Source organism: Epinephelus lanceolatus, chromosome 23, assembly GCF_041903045.1.
Source record: "Epinephelus lanceolatus isolate andai-2023 chromosome 23, ASM4190304v1, whole genome shotgun sequence".
Taxonomy (NCBI): Eukaryota; Metazoa; Chordata; class Actinopteri; order Perciformes; family Serranidae; genus Epinephelus; species Epinephelus lanceolatus.
The window spans coordinates 23,599,714-23,619,368 of NC_135756.1; the positions used below are offsets into that span (position 1 = coordinate 23,599,714).

General features: G+C 40.6%; 1 protein-coding gene across 4 annotated transcripts in view; it reads left to right on the forward strand.

Moving 5' to 3' along the window:
- LOC117249255 (chemokine-like protein TAFA-5) overlaps window positions 1-19,655 on the forward strand; it is a 222,668-nt gene that overhangs the window by 126,846 nt on the left and 76,167 nt on the right. For all 4 annotated transcript variants that reach the window (XM_033614777.2, XM_033614778.2, XM_033614779.2 and 1 more), the window contains exon 2: window positions 9,309-9,458. In XM_033614777.2, coding sequence (XP_033470668.1) covers window positions 9,309-9,458 — 150 coding nt within the window. The remainder of the gene's footprint in view (window positions 1-9,308; window positions 9,459-19,655) is intronic.

Below are 19,655 nucleotides of genomic sequence, written 5' to 3' on the forward strand. Positions count from 1 at the left end.
ATCAATCATGTTTAAGCAGCAGGTAAACAGTCCTTGTAGAGAGGAAAAAAGGCATAAAATTCTTTGGACCCATTGGCTATCGTCTGACAGTGATTTCGTTTTTTATCAGCTTTCTTAAGATTGATCTGCCCTCATATGCAGATATTTCTTGATAGAGATTAGCCAAAATGACCAGCGCACAGAAGAGGCCCGGATATCTGCTGCCTGTACCGGACCTCCCAAAATATTGGTTGTTGGCGGCAGAGGCTTCTTGTTGTCAGACTGATAGTTGATGGGTTCTGAGATTGCATCAAATGTAACCCGATCAGAATTTGTTCAAATCATTTCCATTCATCCTGCCACATCGCTCTGACCTGGAACATCATTTTTCACACCTGCAAAAATCAAGGACGTACTGTACTCTCTTCAAACTGCTTTCAATTACAGTCAAGGTCAGGACTCCAAATAAATTGTAGTCCAAGTAAGTGGCCTGCTTCACTGTCTCTGGACCTCACTCTCCTCCTGTTCAAGTGCAGGTCATTTTGGAGATTTCATTCAGGCCCTACATCATCTGACTAGTCTTTTACCTAAAGCTGTAATTTCGTCTGCTCCGCTCTCCTTCCAGTTATACCACATGCTGTTCGGCTGGCTCTTCCAGCCTCTGATTAGGCTTGTTAAAAGGATTCATTTAAAAACTAGCCCGCCAGGCCTCAGGGTAGAGGGATGACATCAAGGTTCTACTAATGCAGCGTTTGGATCCAAAATGGGATTTCAGACTCGCAGTCTTGGCGCCGGACTCTCCTCTCTCATTCCGAACAGCTGTAGCGTGCTGGAGTGATATAGCATTTTAGTCTGGCAGTGTCTAACATGTACACACACGCATGCACACTCTGTCCTCTCCAGCAGAACAGATGTGATGCTAGTTTCCAGCTACATCAAGCTGCCATGTTATGTTTCTGGGTTAAGTGGAGAATATGTGGAAAAGAACATTTTTGTTTGCAAGGCTTTAGCCATTACATGCATCGTTTTGATGTTTAGGAAAGAGCATGTCCGTGCATTGGCATCCTTATAATTCATATTGCCTCACAGCCGACACACATTCAAACACACACACACGTCATTCGGCTCCTCAGAGACACCATGACAACATTGTTTGCTTAATACACAAATCAATATGTTATATTTCAGCATTTAATGTTCTTCACCTTACAAAGCATATTTTTAGCCCTGGCAGTGAGATCACACAGCTCTGAGGATGCCGATGTCAGTCGCTTGGTGGGCTCAAATCACATAGGTCTGAAAGAAAAATGCAGCATGGCCCCATAAGGGCTGCTAGCATGGTTTTTAAACTCTTGTCTTGTCAGGAAATTGTCCCACATGCAGTCAACTCTCCAATCTTTCAGAAAATAAGACAAAGCATCACTAAAAGCTGACTTGTGTTGGAGTGTTTTCTCCTGGATTAATTGTAGCTAGTCTACTTGTTGTACATAATAGCTTTGCAGTACCGTTAGATAACAAAATTTTAGCTAACATTATGAGTTTGCTGGAGGGAAAAACTAAAGATTTATAGAACAAATTAATCTACAATCTCACTGAAAATTAGACAGGAAGTCAAAACAAAACAGCTAAGACAAACTAGGAAAACATGTAGGCTAGCATGCCAACATTTACAACATCGTTAGCTAACATTTAAATATCATTATCTAGAGCAATACAATGTGTGGGTACAACATTAAAGGGACAGTTCACCAAAAAAATCAAAAATACAGTGCAGTGCTATTCATCTATCTAGATTGTTTAGGTGAGAGTTGTCGGCCGTAGCGATATCCATCTTTCTTGAATACAACAGGACTAGATGGCACTCAGCTTGTGGTGCTCAAGGCACCCAAAATATACATTTTAAAAACTATTTACACAGCTTTAATTGTTTAATGTGTATTGTAGCAATGAGTTATAGATGTCGACTGGCTATCTAAATCTCCCCCTAAATGTTTGCTTAAGACACAATTTAGCATTCATTGGATCCAATATTTTAGCATTTTACTGCCGTTAAGCTAGTAACGTTAGCTTAAATTTATCTCAAAATAAACCCTGCAGCCTCCTTTTTAAACTGAAAGACAAAAAAAAAAAAAAAAAAAAATCATGATTAAAATGTGCTTCCTCCAGTGATTTGTAGTCTAAACTAAAATGTGTTTACTATTTAACTAAATATGACAATAATCAAATGTCAGTAATGCGACTAAAGCTAACAGGCTATGTATTTTAATCTGGAGACTGATCTAAATTAAAACTGCCGAGTGGTTACACAGACAGTATCAACTCAAAGCAAGTGTTTACTTTCACACTAAGTAAAATACATATCATTTACTGCCAAGGACCTGCGGTGTTGACTTAAAATAAGCAAACATGTCTGCTATTCTTTTGGACGTCAGCCCTTATCTGCTTTAGTCATGCTGCTACAAGTATTACTGTAAAAATGAGGGCTAATTAAAGACTCATTCTGTAGGTCTTTGTAAATTTTGGGGTGGAATGCGCTTTGTGTCGTATTTAGAAGGACACTCAGAAATACTTTGGTGTTTCTTTTGCAGCACAGTATGCAATCCCAGCATGACTCCGGTACACTGCAGATTTTCAAAGGACAAGGGGAAAAAAAAAAAAAAAAACTACACCTACCCCTCCTACCAAGCCTTAACCACACACTTTATAAATATCTAAACATTTGATTCAGCAGACTCTAAGAAGCAGTCTTTAGTTTTATCTGGGTCTCTTAAGCAGCAAAAACAAGAATAATTCTAAAATATGAATGGAAAAGAGTCTCTTAAAAAAAAAAAAAAAAAAAAAAAACATGCTCTCAGCCTTCTGGGCAAAAGATACAAGGGGAAATACTGTCATGTCTCCATGTGTTGCAGCCGTGCTGGACATTTGTCAAATGGCCGTGTGTGGCAGAGCAATTGTAATGTGCTGAGGAGCGGGAGGAGAAATAATAAAGCATAGGAGCATGTCAATAACATTACGTTGTATTAAGCCGTACGCTTTGCCACATGAATCCATCTTCTGCCACAGTCAGAGCTTTCATTTCACTCTAGGGTGGCCACACATACATTTTAATCAGCCATTTGGCTGGCCAAGCTGACAACTGCTCGACAACAGAAGCTGATAAGGGTGATGATAAATCATAGCGCTACTGGTACAAGCTTTGGGTTTGTTTCTGAGAACACCTGCCAGTTTCAGATTTTTCCCACTATTCATGAGGCTATTCCAGGAAACAGGATTACTGTTTCCTCTCTTCACAGTCCAATTTCTTCACAGGATGTCGGTGAAGAGATTGGACAACATCTTGCATCCTTTGTGTATGTAACATACTATGTAATTTTAATTCTGAGAAAAATCCAGAAGTTATTTTGTAGAACATATGTTATGCTGTCTGGAAACTGCCTTGTTGGTGCTGTGAATCCTGTAATATTGTCTCACCTATTCTGCAGATCCCTTTAGGCCAATAGAAAGAAGAATACTTTCTTGTGTTGTGGAGGTTTGGTTTAGTTCTTTTTTTTCCTTTGCTTTGTTTGTTTAGTTTTGCTATGTTTAATAGTAGCAATGTACGTGGTATCCTTGGCACTGCGCTCTGGAGGCTGAGCCACAGGGACGCTTGGAGCAGTTTGTTTTAGAAAAGAAGGAATGGAGTCGACTCCTTTATTGGGGGACTGAGACCAGCTTGTCCTCAAGTTTTCTCATATAATATTTGGAAAGAATGCAAAACACCCAGGATGCTTGCAGCTGAAACCAACTTATTTAAAACTATAATTCTCTTTAGCAATTCTCCACGGACCTATGTCTCTATCATCCCAAGTACTTGAGATTTACACCCTAAACATTAAACATAAAAAGGACACAATATTCATCCAGTTTGGGGGAACTTCTCAATTGAGAGTCAAGACCAGATAAACTCATCCCTCCAGATAATAGCACTGATACATATTTAGTACTAGGCTTTTAGTATCAACATGGCTCCAGGGATGGCAATGTTTGTCTGTTGGTTAATCGGTCAATCCACCACTTGGGTCCAGAATAAAGTCTCTCAACAACTATTGGATAGCTTCAAATCAATCAAATTTCATTCCTCAAATTTTGAGGAATGAAATTTAGTACATACATTCATGGTCCTCAGAGGATGATTCCTACTGACTTTGGTGATCCCCTGACTTCTCCTGTAGCACCACCAGCAGGTCACAGTTTTCATGTATCCAGTGAAATATCTCATCTAGTGGATGATTTGGTACCTACATTTCGTACAGATATTCATGGTTCCTTAAGGATATATCCCAGTGACACTCATGTTCCCCTTGGGATGAACCCCTTAATTTTTTAAGCTAGCATGGCTGTAGAATCTTATGTTGTAACTTACACTGGGCACAAATTAAATAATTTGCCGCAGTTAATTACATGTGAAGTCAATGTAAAGACATGATCAGAGGCGAATTCCTGACAGATGGCGTGATGGACGCAACACGAATAGCGCAAAACACTCAAATTAGGTGGTGCAAATTAAGCGAATAATGCAATTTTGCATCATGCGCTTTTTTGCAAAAAAAAAAAAAAAAAAAAAAAATCTGAACTTCATCGACCAATTGGTGCCCAATAGCCAATCAGTGTTGTTCCTCCAGGGGACGTATGACGCCGACGACGTACCAGCCGAAGTTCATTCATTGATTTCACGATTTCATGCACATATGAAGCAATTCAACACGAAATATTCTAGTTTTCGAACCTGTGTGAGTAAGTCGTTGTGAAAATTCACATTGCATTTTTGTGAACACATTAGTCTTGATGATTAATGACTTAAACCAACACTCTATGAATCATGCTAGCTCAAAAATAAGTTGCGTGTGTTGCACAAACTGAAATCATTTCAGCCCTGTGATATGACTCAAATATGGTGTGCCATGTCCCTTGCAAAGTAGTTTAACAATTTCCTCAACAATTTGAGAAGTAGCATAAAGAATACACTAATTGTGGATGTCACCTATTGAAACACTTGAATGAAACTTCCTATCCTTGACACGGACTTATGAACACAATGCCATTAGAGATTAATCGCTCATTGCTTCAGTCATTTTTCAAACAAAAGAGTTTACTGGTTCCATCATCTTAAATGAGATTGTTCTGCTTTTCTTTGTCTTTTGGTTGGGCAATAGAAGCAATCTGAAGACATCACTTTGGGTTCTGGAAATTGTGATGAAAATTGTGATGAAATTGTTATCACAATATTTTTGACATTTTTTTAGACTAATGGCTTAATTGTGAAAATAATCGACAGATCATTTAAGATAATGAAAATAATTATTTGTTGCAGCCCTAGTTGCAACTGAAGCATTTTATAAGGTAGAGCACAATTATTTTATTTCTGTACTGGGTATAAAATTGGAAGATTCTTTATCATTCCCATAAAGCAGCCAGTGCAGCTGTATGGAAGACAACATACATTGCAAAACAACATGAAAATTAAATTAATTCAGTTCCCCCTCAGCTACAGCTGTGACAGTAAAAGCAAGGTCCCTGTTTGTTGTTCTTCTTTCTTGAGTCGATGGAGCTCATTAATTGCCTACATTTCATCAGAGAATTGCGACGTCAAATCAGCCAGTCTTTGAGCTTGTTGACTTCACACATGGCACCTCAGCGCCACAGCGATCAGCGAGATTACATAAGACATTCGAAAAGTCTTTTCAGCTTCTTGCAATGGAAGAGCTCCAAAGGATAAGGAACTGACAAAGAGAGGAAGCAGGAAGAAGGCAGCGAGGAGATGATCTGCCGAGGTGGTGGGTGGGGTAGGATGCAGGAAGTAAACGCGCGCACATATACACATGAACAGATTTCCACATACGCACACAAAAGCTTACATGACAAGTCATTATCCGGCATCACCCAGAGAAGACAGAAGAGTTGCAAGAGGGAGTTAAGTGAGAAGGCATGAAGGAGAAAAGAGCAAGCAATGTAAAGGAAGAAAGGAGGAAAGAGGAAGAGGAGAGGAGCAGTGGAAGGGGGTGGTGAAGGTGGGGGGTTTGGTCTTGATCTCCCAAGTGCAAAAGACATGACAGATTGGATTTTGTTGGCATGCATTCCCGAGCAAAGACATCCAGTGTTAAGACATTTCTCTGCACATTTGTAATCACTTCCCCCCTTATTTCTCTTAGTAGAGATGTATTTATAGATGCGCAAATATACCACTGATGTGTGGCTACTGGCATACACTACAGCAGGGACAGAGATTGCCAAAGATTAATGGCCTTAATACAGTGAGTACATCTGTGACTGAATTAATTGGCTCCTTTCAGTCGGTATGTTTACTTGTAAATACACAACCTAGTTTGGCTTTCAGTATTATTATTTTTTAACCAAAAAAGAAATAGTATTTATAAAATGTGTTGTCACTATCCAGTGAAAACCATGTATCATGTACAAATCATGTATGATATATTGTATTGTAGTTGTGCCCCCCATACCAACAGCTTATGTGTTGTTGCAGCCTGTTCTCATTCTCAGGTCAACACTGACGCTTTGTCATGCCCCTCAGCGTGTAATACAGACCCTGAAAGCACCCTTTGGCGTCTTTATTAGTCACCCAGGGCTTTCAACTAACACAGCAACATTTGAATCAAACCAACTGACCTAGTATAGAGAGTGAAAAAGTCCAGGTAGGATGCGTCTCATAGAGATGCCAAAGGGTGCCTTCGGCAGCAGTATCACACCGAAAAGGTATAAGAACGTTGTATTTGATGACTTGTGATGAGAACATGTTGGTTGATGAGGTGCCTTATTTGTGCATTGTTAGTGTTATCTGATTTTTTTCCTCAATATATTCCTTTATAAATACAAAAATACAAACACAAAGAAGGGTTTTTTTTTTTTTTTAAAGAAAGAAAAAATGTTACAAGGGGTAATTACATAAATAAGGATGGGAAGTTGGCATTGAGAAAGACCAACTATGCATACTAAAGTTGCATTAGCTGTGTAATTTTTCCACCCTGAAATATATATTATAACAAAGATCATGTATTTCTACTTATACATACACCTTAATAATGGCTTTATACTTTATGCACACAGACATTTTCTCCATCTGTGGCCATGGCCTCCACAGTATGTGGATGAATCCTGATAGATCCCCATTACCCTGGGTGTGACCCCTCACAGCTCAGTTCATTAAGCCAGCCACCCAAGTGTTCGGGACTCAAGTCCAGATTTAATCACAACTTCCATCCTCTTGCCAATCACAATTAGATCCTGATAAGCCTCTCCAGGATGGCACCCGAGGGCCTCCACACACAGACAAAGGTTAATTTGCGAGCAGCAAGGGCCCGGCTACGGGGCCTAAGGTCACCTGATTGAATACATGGAGCATGTGTGTGTAAGATGGGGGGGCTTGGCAGCAATTACAAAGTTCATCAGTATTCATGTGTTTCATTCTTGGCTAATGGGTACTTTACCTTCAAAGAGGTGTGCTGATAGGATGTTGCCCTTAATGAGAAATAGCTTGTGGGTAGTCTTTAGGTAGCTGAAATTTAAAAGTAATTTCCTCATTGTCTTCTAAAGTCCCTTCACACATGTAGTCACATCTGTGAGCTGCTTAGTGCCATCGCTGTGGTCCTCTAATGGCCTCCGAGCACTTCCACTGAAAATGTTCAAGGTCAGGGATCTTGGGCCTGTCAAACCTAAAGAACTCATGTGTCTTGACATAAATGTGCACATTTAAAAACGGTATCCCTCACAGCTTATCCAATGTAGTTAGAGTCAACTTGGCAACTTTCTTGCTAGATTTAATGACTTTTCTGAACCTCTAAGCGACTTTATTTCTGAAAAGCGACTAGCGACAAATTTAGCAACTCACTCAGACAATCATAAAAAGAGAGGTATATGGTAGTTCATTCCCACAGGTGGGAAAGTGGTGCACTATAATATAAGCACCATAGTTCTCATGTTTTTCAAGTGTTAAGGATTTTTCTATTGAATGTGATCCAGCAACATTTTAATGCTTCTATTGATATGCGATAATAACATCAGTGGTTTTGCTGTTCCAGCCTCACTTGGCCTGGTGTGGCTAGTAGCTGATGGTGGCTAATGTCAACTAACTAGCTTGTACTGAATGTGAGCTATAGCTTGTAGTAAATGTTAGCCAACATTCACTACAAGCTTATTAGCTAATATTTACTACAAGGTGGTTAGCTAACATTTACGACAAGCTAGTTAGCTACGTAGCTTGTTGTAAATGTTAGCTAGCTAGCTTGCTTCTATCTTTTGTAACCGACATTACGTAATCAGTTTGTGATATAGAGTGCTCCATGGATGCGGCCATTAGCATCGAATTGAATTTTTCCATTGAATTTTAGATTATTGCAGAAAATAAGCTCTGCGGCGAACAAATATTTATGATGCTCACGTTTTGTTCAGCAAGATAATCTTCACCAATGAACACCATTTTTATGATTTTAAAGCTTATATGCAATTGACAGAAGTAACAAGCTAATGTTAGGCTTTAAATGAACTACACTACAGTCGCATGACCTAATGTCACACCAAGACTGTAAAGCCGTGTTTGGCGTGACGACGTTCTGTAGTCTCATTTAGCCATTTGTTAACAACAGCCTTTGTTAAGACACATGAAAGCTTCAAAATTCAGGAGTGGGGTATTTACTGATGTATTTTATGTTGTAGAACAAAATGTGAAAGTCTCTTAAGCTTGTGTTAATCACAGACCTTATTACAAGCATCTAACCAAAAGCCCATTCAAAAAACCCACTGACTCGAGACAAGGGAACTGTGAGTGGTAAAATGGGGCACTATTACGAAATCAGTTAGTGATAGGACTTTACTATTACACTACATTTTATCATCTAAAAGATAAACATTTCAATAGTTTTACAACAAAAGTAAAACAAGTAACTTACTCAATAGAAGCTTGGAAAATTAAGGGAAATCAGTGTGTAATTATCCTGTAAATGCCACCTAACTGTGGCCAAAATGGCCACTGTTAAGCAAAATTTACAGTCTTGCTTTAACAGACAAGCTGTTTAATTGTTGTAATGTGTTGTAAATCAGAATGGATGCTGTAGATGAATACAGTAAAATATTGTGGCTCCAGTGAGACCCACTCCCTGGAATTTGGTAATGTTTGTGCAGTGCCAATTGAGCTCAAAGGATTATAAAAAATAACAGAGCAACACCACTGAACATGTGACAGAATACAAATTTAACAGAACAGACAGACTAGTTTATTTTGCCCTGTTTATGATTTCATCTCTCTGACCTCGCATCCTGTGGTGCAATGTCATTTCCAGGCCAGCTGGCAGCGGGGACATGTGAGATTGTGACGCTGGACAGGGACAGCAGCCAACCACGGCGGACCATCGCCAGGCAGACGGCCCGCTGCGCCTGTAAGAAGGGCCAGATCGCTGGAACTACAAGAGCCAGACCTGCCTGTGTGGACGGTAAGAGGAGGAGGGGCAGCAGGGGGATCCCGGCTTAGCTCGCTTACTTTAAGGGGCCACTTCAATGAAAACTACTCAAACATGAGTATGTTTTTCCCGAGGCATGTCTGACTTTTACATTGGATTATGTCGGCGTTGAAGCACATGAAGGAAATTAAGTGTAAAATTCAGCAATATCAAAGTGTTGAATCATGTCATCAGGGCAGTTAGGGGTTTGGCTGTTTTTAAGAAGGGGCTTAAGGTGGATAAACCCACAATGTGGAGCAAAGTGGATCACAGGGCTGTCTTTGTGATGTTGGTAAAGCCTGCAACAAATCAATTTACAGTTGAATCATTTTAAAAAGTGGCTTCAGGGGGGTTTCTAAATCCCCCACCAACAGATGGGCTCATATTTCATGGAATCATGGCACTTGTGGTACAGTGTCTGCTTCAGCACAGAGGGCTTTTGTTATATTATTATTTCTGTCAGAGCTTAAACAATTAATGATTTAGTTAACAGAAAAGTAATTGCAGCTATTTTGACATTGATAATAATATCAATTTATCAACAATTAGTATTTTTTGTTTGTTTATGTATAATAATATATGGCAAATATAGACATCTATATGAAGTAAATTCCATAGCTTTGGGATTTGGGCATAGACAGTATATTTTTGGAGCCAGAAGCGACCATATTCAGATGAGAGGTTGGAGCTGTAGAGGAGCGAGGGGTGGATGTGCCCGAGAGTTGAGCCTTGCAGACAGCCTGTCCATCAAAGCAGCCTGATTATGCATAACTTTGAGCCTTAGTAAAATGTAAACAGGTGAGCTGTATAAAAATTCAACCCCAGTATAGTTGTCATAAATGTTGAGATTAGCTGCAGAGACCAAAACCGTTTTTTTTTGTTTGGTACCAAGCTCTAAACATGTTTATTTCTGCTGTAAAGTTGGACACTTTAACATGGGGCTCAATGGGGATTGACTCCCTTCTGGAGCCAGCCCCAAGTGGCCATTCAAGGAACTGCAGTTTTTGGCCCTTCTGCGTTGACGTCCTTGGTTTTGATGTGTTGGTCGGGTAAATTAAGCAATTTGGAATTGTCACCTCAGACTCTAGGACATTTTTCACTATATTCTGACATTTTAAAGACCAAACCATTAATCAGTTGATTAAGAAAATAATTGTAACAAATTTGCAGAGACAAAAAAGGCAAAGTAATAATTAAATCATAATTACCAAGCACAATTACACACTCAGAATACATTTTGATATTCACCTAATTATACTAGTGGAAGCCAATAAGTGAATTTACCTGAAGTGAGTTTTTGTTTTTTACCATGTATACTCCTACACATTAATTTTCCTGTATAAAATGTAAATATTCTTCTGTGACAACCATATAATCTCAGGAAAAAATAGCTCTTTCTGCAGCTGATTTTCAGATAAGTTAACAGGTTTTAAATGGTTTATATATAGCTTAAAGTAGGTGGGATCATGTTGCTTGTGTGCCTTTCATGTCTTCGGACTGGTCATTAAAGTGAGACTACGTAACTTTTTGAAACATAACATGACAGAATTCCTCTCCCAGAAAGACAAGTTGATTCACAAGCAGTAAAAGTTACCCGTACTCAAATTAATACACTCATTGTTGCTGTTTCAGGCTTACTTGGCCTGGTATGACCAGTAGCTAATTGTGGCTTGTGGTAACTAACTATCTTGTACTAAATGTGAGCTAACATTTACTACAAGCTAGTTTGCTCACATTCAGAAGAAGCATGATGATTGAGAGGGATTACTTTAGGGATTACTGTATGAGTCTATACATCGTTCTTTAGGAAAATCCTGCAGTCTAATTAATTGTTGTTGAGGCTTCCTTACATACACGTAATGGGGAAGCTTTTCTTCTTGAGCCGCTGAGTCATTTCTCTCGTAAATATTCTGTCTCCATGACAGCTGAGAGAATCTTCAGATGAGGCTGAACGATGCTGTGACTCTGGGTTTTCTTACATGTCTAAATGACATCTCCATTGCCACCACACTGCCTCTTAGGGCGCCTGTCACTGAGCCTCTTTCTCACATGATGTGGCCTCTAGCCTGGGGTGGGAGGGGAGTTGATGTGCACAGGTGAAGGCAGAGTAAACAGCTCTGTTAGTTAGGAAAGACCTGCAGTGAATTGTACCTTCGGATGTCTTGTTTTGGCCGCGATTCGGCTGTGCCTTCACAGTTGTGTATCTGATTGGCGGAGCTGCCTATTCTCAGTGCGCTGTTTGACTGGCCTTACCTGCTGATCATGTGAGGAGAGGGCTTTGTGTTAACGGACACAGGCTCATACCAATTTGTGTGGCAGGCACAGGCGAACATGACATTGGAGATTTTCTCCAAATTCAATTTCTTCCTTTGGCCAAACTGCTTTACGCTGAGATTTGTGCTCTGCCTGAGCCCTTTAAAGAACAATCTGATCTTGTAGACATGACCACATGCCCACCTACACCGTGGACGCACTTTGCTGTCCTTACAAATGCCTCTTTTGCCAGTGAATAAGTTGTATTGATGCTGCATAAACCCACAGCACCCTGATAATATCAGGAGGTATTTGTCACAACGTGGGCTTCATGGAGCACTGTGGCATTTTGTGTGGGCTCCATACTCCTGTTTTTTTCTGAAGAGAGCTTAGTCTTATCAGCTGACTTTTTAGAGACCTGCGCAGGTGGACAGCAGTTGTCGAGGACAGCAGTGCTGCCAACTACCTTAGCAAAAAAGAAATAAATGAAATAAACCTGGGAATTATACTCATATAGTTGTTTTGTCAATACAAAGATGCAAATAGATTAATGGCAATAAAATGTGCGAGCGCTATCACAAACTCAGGGCAAGGCAAGTTTATTTGTGTACATTTCACACAGAAAATCAATTCAGAGTGCCCGACATAATGCATTTAAATGCAGCTTGAAATAATAAAATGCAAATAAAAGCACTTTGAAGAAATTGAAAAGATAAAACAGAGAAATAGGTAATAGACAGGTAATAATGATAATGTTAATTTGGACTCAAGGAAGAGTGAGACTACTACCAGACGACTTGAGAGGGTTCAGACAGACAGAAATGATTGTGGTCTCTATTGTAGGAGTTTTTTTTTTTTTTCTTTCTTTTTTCATTTATTCATTTTTATGTCTTTCAGTAACATAAAATACACAACTTTACATGTTTTTAAAATCACAGAATGTAAGGAGCCCTAAATCTCATTTGCAGTTTTATTTCGCCTACAACAAAATGCCTATAATCCCAATCATTCCCAGTAAATATTTTACTTTGAAGTAGGATGAAGGGGCACTTGATGGTTATTTGCGCAGCTGCCTTCAGCAGGGAGGCACTGGGATTGAATTTCGACCTGTGTGGAGTCTGCTGGGTTTACCCTGAGTGCTCCTGATTACTCCCACGGCTCAAACACATACAAGTCGATTGGAGACTTTACAGTAGATCACTCATCAGTGTGAATGTAATTAGGTCTACTAACTGACACCGTCGGGCGTATTTAGGAAGAATGGATCGCGGCTGCTGGTAGCACTGTGAATTGTGCATCTGTTGCAACTGCTATCTGCACCGTCTCAAGGTCCGATTCACAAAAGGTATTGCACTAATGACATTACAGCACAAACACGCCAACAAAGTTTTGCAACTGAGTGCAGTTTACCCTTTTTTGTGTCTGATTGCAGTAACCCATGAAGCAAAGAATAAATGTTGCCATGGGCGCCATTCCATTCACACGATGGGTTTCGAATAAGGTGTTAAAAATAAAAAAGGTATTAGATGAAGTACTCCATTGGTATCAGTATAACTTTAAGGGTACTGGTATTGGTGCTGATCATTTCTTAAGGATATCCAGCCCACAACAATGTACAGAGGCACACCTGGCATTACAGTGCCTTCACCTGTCTACAATCATTGCTGCCATGATTACTGTAAACCCCTTCACTGCACTTCAGTTACCACCCACACTCAATGCTAATAATCACTCTGTAACTGTGTGGAGCTGTTAGTGCTGATCTCTGTGAACTGGACTGTTTTCAAATAAGGCTCATTTATATATAACAGTGTCAGTTTTTTGGCATAATTAGTCATATGACATGATATAAAAATGTATGGAGTTTGCATGTTTTTAGATACAGCAGAGGTGCACCAAGATGCTGATTGCCTGGCAGTGTAGCTAGAGATGCTTTTCACCCTTTGGAGGTGCTTTGGGAATTACATGGTTCCTTTTTGTGTTATTTATGCAGGTTTAGCGGTCGCAAAAGCTGCACAGTCCTTTTGTGACTTTTCCCCTGCGTGTGTTATTATACCTCTCTAATCAGGGTGTATAGGTACATATATACAATTAGGCAGCACCTTTTGACAGGAGAATTTACTGTGTACCAGAAAAAATATATTTAGAAAATTAATATGCAGCCAATCAGGTACAGCGTTTCTTAAAATGTATGCAGCTAACTGGAAATGGGGGGCTTTTGTTTCCTGACTTTAGCTTTGAAGGCAGTGCTTCCTTCCAGGCAGTGTGCCACCGTGGGTGAGGAGAGAGCTGTCTTCAGGATAAACTCAGGGAACAAAAGTCTCTTCCCTCGCTGTCACTGTGGAGGAAAATGGATGAGAACAGATAAAGTACGAGTAGGTAGCTAACCCTGTGCACTACCAACTACAAATGTTAAGTGAAAAAAGTGTACTCAAGTAACTGTACATAAAGGTCTCGTGTGTAGGATTAAGCAGCATCTGGCAGTGAGGTTTCAGAACTGGAACTTCTTCCATGTGCCAAGTATGTAGAGCCCAGTTTCCACCGAGCAGTTCAGTATGGTACACTTTTTTTCTGTTTCCACTGTGTAAAGTTGTGGATGGTACCAATGGAACCGTTCTGTACCGTCCCCATTTTTGGTCCCTCTCTGTTGGGGTACCTAGCACACAGATCTGGTACTAAAAGGTGGAGTTGTGAACAATGCAGTCCGTTGATTGGTCAACAGGGGACGGTCACTCTGCTCAGGGCTGAGTTGTGGCTGGTTATGAGGCTCATGTAACCACTGTTCATACTGTGGAGAGTTTTATTAGTAAACTGTAACTATAAAATGAAATGATGTTTTTCTGCTGCTCTTTGATGAGCATCATTCCTGTGGGCTCCGGCAACACTAAAGCCCTGAGCTTGCCTTAGAAGGACTAAATCCGCTATTTTTACAAATCCAATGTTCTATTTTGTTCTGAAAATGTCGGCGTGCAACCTCATTCTGTGGACGTAAGACAAGGTGCAGACTTCCCTCTGTGCCATGGGTAATAAAGAAATGCAAGCCCTTTTTAAACAGGAATTGTGCAAATTTGCAGGAAAGCCCAATCAGTCTTTATTCACAATTGGCAGTATAACAACAAAATCGGGGAGTGCGGCAAAATGCAGCCTACCTACTTTTGTTTATACAGAATGTGCTTTTTTCGGGGCAATGGGGGCGTGAGCAAGTAATAAAACAAGTAGCGTGTGTGACGTAACCAGTGACGTGGGAGGGAAGCAGCGGCTAGTCAGTCCTTCGGTGATTCTCTCGTAAATCAGCCCATTCTTCACTGTTCCTGTCATCTGACGGTTAATGGCCTCTTCGTTTGCGAGGGCAAGGAGGGAGCACAATTCCTTGTCTCCCCAGTTTCTCATCTTTACAGTGTCTGTCAGATTTGCGTTTCCCTCTTGCTACTAGCTGCTCGCTAATTCCTGCTATCAGCTGTTTCCTGTTTATCCACCGCCAGTGGGTCGCACGTGCAACGTCATCAACAGCTCCTCCCACAAGTCTTCAACAGCCCCTCCCGTAGCGGAAGGCCGCCTCCGTCTGTTTAAACTAAAAGGGTTCTGCCAATATGACTACCCTACGAGGCGGAAAATTGGGCACCTCGGATCAACTTGCCAATCCGGCTCTGTGTGTCTAAATGCTCGCAGCTTGCCGGCAAAATGGACCAACATTCGCGGAAAATCTGGCAGTGTAAAAGGGGCTACAGTGAGTGCTGGACAGAGCAGTGACTGACAACAACCCCGCCCACATTTAAGGGTATTGTTTGTGGTGGAAACGCTAGGGTCTAGGTACCATGTCTGAAGGGTTACTTTTGGTTCTGAAGGTACCATACCGAAATTGTTGGTGGAAACGGGGCTTAAGACAGGGAAAACATGAATGGCCCCATCTAGAGCCAGTGTTTGTTTGATTTGTCTATTCTGGGCTACTATAGTAACAAAATAGCTGACTCTATGGAAAAGGACCCACTCTATATGTAGATATAAATGGCTCATTCTAAGGTAATGAAAGCACAATGATTCGTATTTTCAGGTGATGATGGACATAAAAGAATATTATATTCCACTTCTGACAATAGATGCCCCAAAATTACATACTGGACTTTTAGGCACTATTTCATGGTATTTGCACTTGTAGTATTTCTGTTTTCTGCTACTCCACACTCATAATATTACTTCTTGTTTATTTTAACTATATTTATTCAGCAGCTACTAGTTACTTTGCCGATAAAGATTTAGATTACCCACTGTCCAAGATGCCACTACAGCACTATGCATTGTATTTAAAGTTAAATTTAATATTTGTTTTTGATAACTGAACATATGCATGATCACAGAGGCACATCTGTGTGTGCATATTTTTCTATGTCAAGTAGTAATTTACCATTTCCTCCCATATTGTCACATTGCTTCCCATCAAAAAACCAGACCCACACCCACGCACGCACACCTTTATTGCTGTTCATATTACAATATCCCACAGCTTGATATTATTGCCATGCAAATCTGAGATCCTTGTCTCCACAAATGCAATCTTATTTGTTTATTCAGACTCGGGCTCTTGCTCTCTTCGGGGACATCAGAGGAGAGCGAGTGCAGGCGAGAAAGCTGACATAAAAGACCCCAAACGCCACAAATGGGATTTCAATCAGTTTTAATCTACTTGAGTCCTTGAGGTCTGCTCTCTGTTGTAATATGCCTTTGCCTTCGCTGACACCATCGGTGTCCTTCATGCCTCAGACTCTGCAACCCGTGCATGCAGGATAATCCACGGCTCCATCAGCGGACTCACCTGGCTTCCAGGACAGTATGTGGTAATGAAAACAGAGAGAGTGCTGTAGTGCCACTGATCCTGAAGTGTCACTCTTTGTTGTTGTGCATTTCCCATCTTCTCGTTGCTCTTTGTGTGTTTATTGCTTTGAGGAGGTGAAAATGGGAGATAAGCCGTCGACATGATAAGATTTCCGTTACTGCACTGTTTGATGTGCGGGTCTATAAGGAGACTAACTCGGAAAAAAGACAACAAAACCTTCACGAATCACGTCTCTGCGGCATGAAATACTGTCTTTGTCTGACCCCTTCTCCTTCTTCATTTCTTATTTTTACCTCAGTCTCACACACACACAAACTCTCAAAGTCTTCCTCTTTCCACTGTATGTCTTTGATGGCTCTACCCGTCCGAGGCCTATATCGCAGCCTGGTGTTGTATAAGCACACCCTCTCTCATCTGCAATTTCATGCTCTTGAGCCTCTTTACCTCTGTGCTTGATGACTTTTAAGAGAGCTGATATTGATTCTTATTAGTAGGGCGAGAGACCGAGAGAGGCCATTAGAGAGAAACAGAGAGTAACCAACTCGCGCCGGCTGCAGTGCGAAAGAGTGACAGAGCTGCAGAAGGGGGCGACTCCAGAGACGTGGAGGAGATTGTTGAGGGTCACTGGTTGTGGCGGTGGCAGTGATAGCTCAGCGGGGAGTCCCCGCCTGAGGTGACGGTGTTTGTGTTTGGTCTCCTTTTACCAGGATGCTGACATTGACGAAAAACCTCAAAGGTGACCAGTTTTAAGAGGCTTAGGTCCGCAGATAATACGTTGTGTGTGCATGCTCGTTTGTGTGTGAAATAGAGAATGAATGATACACTAACACACCTTGGTGGTAACTTGATCCATTTTAATGTCTGAAAAAGTGTCTTTTTGTGCCTTTTCTATATCAATGTATAGTGAAAATGCATCAATAATAATAATCCCATAGCATAATGCGTATGTATGTGTAACACAGCAGCATCAAAGGAGCCTTTTGTCTGCATAATGAGTGTTTTTCCTCTGATGCTTTAAGTGCATTTTGCTGACTATACTTCTCTAAGCTTTTCAATGCAGGACTTGTGCATATAGTGGAGTATTTCCACTGTGTGGTATTTCTATTTTTACTCAAGTAAAGGATCCGAGTACGTCTTCCACCTCTGCTAACACATAACTTGCATTGTCATATCTGTAAAGCTGCATCGCAAGCTATGAAAATCACCCTCATCCTGCTCGACGCGCATCCCTGGGTAACTTGCATATGAGGAGTGAATCAGGCGGTGATAGAGACAACAGTATGCGTCAGGCTCAGTCTCTGGGCTATTAGACAGTACCAGAGCTCCAATCACACTGCATCAGCCCACTGGTTTGATTTGATCCAGTGAGGGAACGGAGGGGGGCTGTGGTCTGTTGGGGAAACATGTCATGTCAGCTCCGGCAGCCAGTTAGCAAGCTAGCCGCTACCGCAGCGCTATCCAGAGGGAGCGGGACTGGAAAAGATGGTCCAGCGGTGAATCTGTTATGTCCTTCCTTCTCACTATTTTTTCCTTTCTTTTGGCCTTTTTCTTTCTGTTTCACACACACACAGACATGTATGGCGCAAGCTGAAGACGGATGACCACGGGGCTGCAGCCTTGTCAAAGAGAGAGGAGGGGGAGAGGGCAGGCAGATGGGGACCGCAGCCTGAGGTGGGATGCTTCTCCTTGGGTGTGCTGGTTTGGAGGCTGTAGCCTCTAAACTGGAGCGGGACACAAATCACATGGTGCTTTTTATATACAGATCACACCCAGGATACACAACCCGCGACTATTTTGCATCCTGTCTTTTGTTCTTCGAACTGGCGCTTTTGACAAAACATGGTTTTGACACTCCAGAAATCTCTGCATTATAATTCAGTGTTGCTTCAATATCCAGCCTGGCATGATAACAGATCTTCCAGTTTCAGTCTGATTGATTTTCTTGTGTTCAAAGACATGAACCCTTTTCTTTATAAAAGTAGACTCATGCGAATAACAGTTTTTCTAGCTGCAATATTTGTTTTTGCAGTGTGAAACATATCAGAAATCATTTTATAAAAAGTGCAGTGGTGTCCAGATTTTCATTTTGGCATCAGTGTGCTGTAAATGGAGCCAGTCTGTGTTGTTTCTATGAGGTGGAAATCATCCATCAGCTTCCTGTTGCCTTGGATGTTGCTTTTACCAAATAACTTGAATTGAAATAGCTGCAGTGATCTGGTGACAGAGAAAGAAAACAAAGAGACAAGACAATATATGAAAAAGTAGGCAAAATAAAACCACCTCAAAAGGCTTCAAATGACTGATTTAAGTGTCACTGTATTGGCTGTAGCCTGAAGTATAAATACCACTTACTGTGAGATTTCAGTTCTGCTGTGACACTGAACATGATGGTATAGGTTAAAAATAAAAAACTTCTGGAAGGAAGAACTCTATTTTATATTCCCTTTGTGAATTAGGTCAGAGAATAAAGTGTCAGAGTGAGATGAAGAAAGGTCCAGCCGTGCTTCCAGGCAGTGATATTTAGAGATTACATTTTTACTGCTGGGTTTATAATTTAAGAACTTTAGGAACTCCGAGAACTTAGTTTATGTTGCATCGTTTAAAAGCCAAAATTTGTTTGACATTTATTCTGTTTTTTTATGTGTCGGTTGGGCATTTCATTTAAACAAATTAAATAGATAGTAATGTTGTAAAAAATAGATTTATCAATACCTATAAATTATGAATATTTAGGAAGGTTTCAGTGCTATTTTTTTTGTAGTATTGATACAACGGTACCAGCTGCACTTGTTCTCTGCTACTAAGCAAGAAAAGAAAAGGCATCGTTGTTATGTTACAGCCTTGGTGTATTTATCTTTGAATACACATTATTGCCTTTAATGCTAATATTTACCCATGATTGTTTTTGCATAAATCCTGTCCACAACGCCAAAATGTATTGTAGTATATACAAGACCTAAAAATTGTTATATTTATCTTTGAATGAAACAGATTTGCCCCTCATGTTAATATTCACCTGTGATTGTTGTAGCATAAATCCTGCCAGCAACGCCAAAATATGTTGTAAGATAAACAAGACTTTAAAATTGTTATAATTACCTTTGAAT